Source organism: Aythya fuligula, chromosome 1 (genome assembly GCF_009819795.1).
Source record: "Aythya fuligula isolate bAytFul2 chromosome 1, bAytFul2.pri, whole genome shotgun sequence".
Lineage (NCBI taxonomy): Eukaryota > Metazoa > Chordata > Aves > Anseriformes > Anatidae > Aythya > Aythya fuligula.
The window spans coordinates 142,244,778-142,250,777 of record NC_045559.1 but is presented as its reverse complement, the minus strand read 5'-3'; the positions used below and the strand labels follow the sequence as shown (position 1 = coordinate 142,250,777).

General features: G+C 46.0%; 1 protein-coding gene across 1 annotated transcript; it reads right to left on the bottom strand.

The window, feature by feature from the left end:
• Positions 1-1,347: 1,347 nt before the first annotated feature.
• ECRG4 (ECRG4 augurin precursor) lies at positions 1,348-5,478 on the bottom strand. The gene is made up of 4 exons (XM_032197721.1): positions 5,280-5,478; positions 4,790-4,837; positions 3,656-3,813; positions 1,348-1,732 (listed from the first exon to the last, which is right to left on the bottom strand). Exons 1-4 carry the CDS (start codon positions 5,368-5,370, stop codon positions 1,571-1,573), a joined length of 459 nt encoding a protein of 152 aa, XP_032053612.1. The 5' UTR covers positions 5,371-5,478; the 3' UTR covers positions 1,348-1,570.
• Between the last annotated feature and the right edge of the window lie 522 nt (positions 5,479-6,000).

Genomic DNA, 6,000 nt, shown 5'->3' with positions numbered 1-6,000 from the left:
ATGCATTGTTGACAAATTGTTATTAATATTTTTCCTCCTTTTTCCTAAACTTGTGATGGCTCACGCCTGCTTGCTTGCTTTGCTGCTTATTTTATTGCATGCACTTTTGCAACATTGGAACTTCATGTCAGGTGGGTCCTCTGCAAGAAGGACAGTGTCCTCCCCTCAGAGCTGTTGCTTGGGGAAAAAAAAAAAAAAAATGTAAAGCAAAGACCGTGCACCGTTTCCAAGAAGTCAACTGAAGCCCAGCTACTCTGGAAGACTAAAAAACCCACTCCTGCTTCTTCCAGGAAGGTGGTGGAGTCCCCGTCCTTAGGGGTGTTCAAGGAAAGATTGGATGTGGCGCTTAGGAACATGATTTAGACTGCTCCAGCCTGCCCAGTATGGGCACAATGTAATGGAAAAGATTATTTTATTTTTTGTCTAGAGAATGCAGATCTTGCTGACTCTACTGGGAGCATTCAAGACACGGAAAGCTGCTGGACTGAGTCAGCCTGCAGGAATGGACACGGCTTGCAAAGGCCTAGGGAGGGATGGTATTTATTTACAGCACTTTTTTTTAATTCTTCTTACTCGGCAGGTCTGAATTCCCAGTTGTTTTAAATTCTGGGAAATGATGGAAATCATCAGCAGGGTTCAAACTTTGCCAACTCCTTTGCACTTTTTTGATAGGACACAAAGTGGAAGCGTTCTTCCAGGAATAGGTGTTTTCCAACTGGGCGAAGGAGTGCTTGGCTCAGAACAGGATTGTTCCCGATTGGGAGTAAAGGGTCTTCTACCCTAGGAAACAAACCAGTTCAAACCGATTAAACTGGCCAGGAGTCTGCTAAGTCTTCCAAGATCTAGGGGAATGTGGAGTTTCTGGAGCATGTTAGGCTAGGGCTGAAGTCGGGTTCCTCCTTGGAGCCCTTGTCCTGGAGAATCCTTTGCTTGCACAAGCTTTGGAGGCAAGCAAGCTTCTCTATGCTGTAATTAGCTTTTGTGAACCTCTTTCTCCTTGCCCCAACAGGAGCTGTAAGGGTGCCGTACCACACAAGTTTGTAAGGCTGTGTGTAGTAGGTATGGAAATATCAGAGGAGACAACATGGCAGCTTTCATTTGAGAGGATTTCTTTTTTCTTTTCCCCTAGGAATAATTGGATGTATTTGTTCACACAAATGTGAATCAGCAAGCACATCTGATACGTATTGGCATATATTATATTCTCTATATGCCAAGCTAGATGACATAATGTAATTTTACAATTAGGTGTAGGAAAGCAAATGAAAAAGCCTTTTTAAAAATTAATCTCTAGTAATACAGCTCAATGAAACTCACTCTACTCAGCTCTACTAAATAATGAAAAATTGTTTATTTTATCAAAAAAAAAAAAAAACTTTATTTCTATAACACTTTATATATAGTGTACTACTAAGTAACAATAGTTTTAAAAAGTCATATTTCTCTTTTCAAAATCTGGCAGCTCCTTTACACTTGCTGTTCTATACAAACAGCAGGGGAAGCAGGGCCACTTAGACCCAACTTGCCCATCACAGCCCTATAGATACCAGCTGAGGGAGGAGAAATGGCATCAGTAATCATCGTAGTTGACGCCTGCCCCATGCCTGAAGGTGTGGGGGTTCCGCGGGCCAATTGGTGAATCCTCATCGTAGTGGTGCTGGTAGTACCCACCGTAGTACTCGTTGCCACCGCGCCCTAAGCTCGTCCAATAGGACATGTCATCTTCAAATTTCTGCCAGAAAAATAATAAAGAAATAAATATAAATACTTGTTGTCCAAGAATAAAACTTTACAATGAAGAGAATAAAAGGAAACAAAAAGGTGACAGATTCCTTTTTTCTTTTGTTCCTCCAGAAATTCAGATCCATCACGTATCTGACAAAACTAAATCCCTGTGTCCAAGAGGTTTTATGACTGCACCAACTTTCTCTATGGGACATATCCAGACCCTGATGTGGTCCTGATGTCCTGACCAGCCCCGCCTGGGACCCACCACCCCACAGCCCTGCCCTCTATGCAGTGCTTAAACTGAGAGCATCTTCCAGTGGAACACACGCTGAGCACCATTAATATTTCTGCTACCCTTTCAACAGCAGACTATAGAAACATTTCAATGTTTTGCACTTAAAAATATGAAAATTTGTCTTTCTGTTCCCCTATGTCCTTAGTTACAAGGCCTCCAATTGCAAAATGAGTGAGAGAACCCTTCACTTTTTGGCTCTGATGTCTCACTTATTTTATTTTTCATGTTCCATTTTTAATCAAACATACAGCTATAGGCAGTAGGCAGTTCAATTCTGTACACGACAGCAGTGGAAAAACAGTATGCAAGGATATCAAATACTTGCCAAGCCAAAGCCTTTCCATATGAATGACTCTTTGGAAATATTTTTGGCCAAAATTTGGAAAAAAAAGTTTTGCAAAATACACAATGGGTAAGTATGGCCTAAGTCCTTGCTAAAGCACGGCTGGAACAAACAGTTATTTCATTGTTAAAACTCTGTCTTAATACTCCAGAAAAGCTCCTAAGTGGATTCATTGTGCCCCACAACAGGCCTCGTTTCATTTTCATCAATGCACACAGCAACGTGCAGCGAGGAATACATCTTATCTGCATGGCTTGTCCTTGCTACTTAACCTCTTGGGATTTGCACCCAGTCTCCAGTTGGGGATCCACAATGCTGCGCTTGTTATTTTTCCTATTGTGTCAGGGGTACGGCCATGCTGTTAAAAAGTAACTTGTATCTGCATAATGTCCAGGAGCAACAAAGAAACGTAGCCTTCATTACTGCAGTCCAAGCAAAGGATTGTTTTTAATTGTTCCAGCTTTGAAAATGAGTACATTCATCTTCTAAGCAATCCACGTAACACAAAGGTCTAAAATGTACTCCAGCTTGCCTGTGCCCGTGCAGTCTCATTAAACACATTCATGCAGCTGACAGAAGCCAGGAATTCAAAGTCTATATCTATTTTTACCTCTTATTTATGTACAAATTACTCCACACATGGGACTGCAAGTAAATGCACGTTTTCCACTCTCTTTCAGTGTCTGTTGAGCGGGGCTTTGTGCAGCGTGCATATCAGCTGGGAACTCTTGCTTCCACTCCAGTGTTTATACAAATTAACTGTTGTAGGGAAATATATCCTTATCATTTGAAGGGAGCACATTGCCAGGCAGGTTTCCTTTCGCATTTAGAGTCAAGGCACAGCTGCCAGTGCTGGCAGGGGCCGGAAGCCATGCGAGGTAGGTGACGGTGGTGCAATTTCATTGAAGAACACCACCCAGGACCAGCCTGGTGTGGCTTTCTCAGCGTGTTTAGAAGCAAATTGATTGAGTCGAGCCTGCCAAACTCATTTCCTGAGACGCAATTGATTACCCTGTCTGGCCGACTATTTCTCGAGGCAAGCTTTGTCTGTAACCTGTTAAGCTTAAGTTCGGTAGAAGGCAAGAATTCCTGCCAGGATTTTAACACTGTTTTGTCTGTTAATATAACTACGTGGAAGTCTCTAACAAATACCGAGCTTATATTTCTGTGCAACGTTTGCTATTTAAACCAGATGAACAAAATCTCAGCATCCAACTCGTGACCAGGAGCAGGGCAGCCCCTGGAACAGCTCACCCTGAGCCCTGACGTTCCTGGGGTGCCTCACTCACCGCCTCGTCGAAGCCCAGGTAGAGGAACTGCTGGTACCACTGCTGCACGTCGGGCTGGCTGCGGTCCCACAGCTGCCGCTTGTGGCGTCTCAGGCTGCTCAGGAACTCCTTGGCCGCCTTCTCTTTCACCGACACCTCGGGCTTCACGGCGGCGGGGGCTGGAATTAATTCCCCCCCAAAAGACACGCCAGGAAAATTTTTAATCAGCCTGAAATGTACCCCACTGTAAACATTTCGTTGTGCTCATTACCTCCGTCCTTGGCAGTGCAGAGTATGTAGCGGTAATAAAAACAGGGACTGGCGATACAGTACAGTTTCACAGCTATTCCTATTCTCTTGGACTTTGTAACAGCTATTCTGAGCCCGAAGACATGTTAAGGGTGGAATTTAACTCAATAACCCACACAGAGAACAGGAGACTGGCCTCTGTGTGCTGCAGCCACAGGAGAGGGAAGGAAGACAGGAGGTGAAGTTACAGAGCCAGAAGCAGCTGGAGAAACGCATAGCTCAGGGGACGTGGGGGAATGCTCTCAGCATGCCAGGCTCACAAATAAGGGGTTTGCTGCTGCTGGAGGAGCGCAAGTATATCCAAAACGTGCATTGGTGAGGGCTGGACAGCCCCTCCCCTGCTAAGCACAGTGATGATCCTCTCATCAAAGTGGCACAGTGCCATGTGATGGCAGGGTGGGCTTCTTGAGAAACCAGGAGCGTGCATAGAGGTAGGAGGAACATCTTGCCTGCAAGGAGCTTCCCCCTGGGCTGTTCCTCTCACTGGGAGACAGAAGAAAAGCCAAAAGATGCCGGAGTGCAGGAATGGCTGCTGCTACAAGCAGTCACCTATTCACGGGTAACACACAAGGACCTACACCTAGGGAAGGTGTCCCAAGGGGACAGCAGCAGGACCCACAGGGACCTGTGGGCACAGACACCACAGAGCTGGCGCTGTGCTCTCAGGAGTCACATCACACATACTTGTGCACGGCCAGCTTTGGGCTAGGTGCTCATACAGCGCTCCTCTGGCTGCTCTCTTAGAGCAGTGAGGACACTTTTAGAGCTGTGATTGATGACAGCTGAATCAGAGGGGAAAAAAAATTAAATAAATAAAAGAGGGAAAGCAATTTGCTGTCTCTTTACCTTCTCGTTTTTGAAGCATCAGTTTAAGCTTATTTCCTCTCGAAACGTCTGGAGAAGCAAAAATAAAACACGTTTCAGCTACCCACTCTATTTAGCAATGAAATAACAACAACAAAACAGTCGTATCTCAACGGGCACACAGAGAGATGCCGTAACTCCCCTCCACCAAGGGAAAGGCTGGAGAAAGTTTCCACCAGTGCTCCCGTTTACGTGCCTTGGTGCACCGCGAGCTACAGGGAAGCCTCCAACCCTCTGACACCCTTTCCCCAGCAGTTTTGGGGAGGGAGCCCCAATACCTCATCTGCCTGACACAAAGTTTGCCTTTTCCAGCAGAAGGTCTCCAGCAGTGACAACACCTGGGCTGGGACGATCAGCCTGGGGAATTGTCATGGAGCGTGTCCTCGTGGCCAGTCCCCTAAACCCTCAATGAGCCCCAAAAGCAAGGTGCTGGTGGGAGATGCTCGTCCCGCACAAAGCTGCGCTCACTCACCGGGGGCCGCGCAGAGCAGCGGGAGGAGGAGGAGGAGGAGGAAGAGGAGGAAGGCCCCGGGCAGGGCCCCGCGGGGACACGGTGGAGGCATAGCGGAGAGCGGAGTCCCCGCCGGGCCGGGACGAGAAGGAGCAGAGCGAGGGGAGAGCGGGGAGAGGGGGAGAGGCAGCGAGGGGAGGCAGCGCCCGGCACACGCCGCGCCCACGCCCACGCCCCAGCACGGGGCCCCGCCGCCGGCTGAGAAGGAAAAGAAAAAGGGGAAAAAAATAATAAAAGAAAGAAAGAAAGAAAGAAAGAAAGAAAGAAAGAAAGAAAGAAAGAAAGAAAGAAAGAAAGAAAGAAAGAAAGAAAGAAAGAAAGAAAGAAAGAAAGAAAGAAAGAGAGAAAGAAAGAAAGAAAGAAAGAAAGAGAGAAAGAGAGAAAGAGAGAAAGAGAGAAAGAGAGAAAGAGAGAAAGAAAAAGAAAGAAAAAGAAAAAGAAAGAAAAAGAAAGAGAAAAGGAAGAAAAGAGAAGAGAGAAGAGAAGAGAAGAGAAGAGAAGAGAAGAGAAGAGAAGAGAAGAGAAGAGAAGAGAAGAGAAGAGAAGAGAAGAGAAGAGAAGAGAAGAGAAGAGAAGAGAAGAGAAGAGAAGAGAAGAGAAGAGAAGAGAAGAGAAGAGAAGAGAAGAGAAGAGAAGAGAAGAAGAGGGAAAAAGGAAAGAGGAAAAGAGAGAAAGAGAGAGA

Coding starts and splice junctions, on each gene's coding strand:
- ECRG4 (XM_032197721.1), bottom strand. CDS start 5,370: ATGCCTCCACCGTGTCCCCGCGGGGCCCTGCCCGGGGCCTTCCTCCTC. Junction 4,838..5,279: donor GCTGCTCTGCGCGGCCCCCG/GTGAGTGAGCGC, acceptor TTGCTTCTCCAG/ACGTTTCGAGAGGAAATAAG. Junction 3,814..4,789: donor GATGCTTCAAAAACGAGAAG/GTAAAGAGACAG, acceptor AATTAATTCCAG/CCCCCGCCGCCGTGAAGCCC.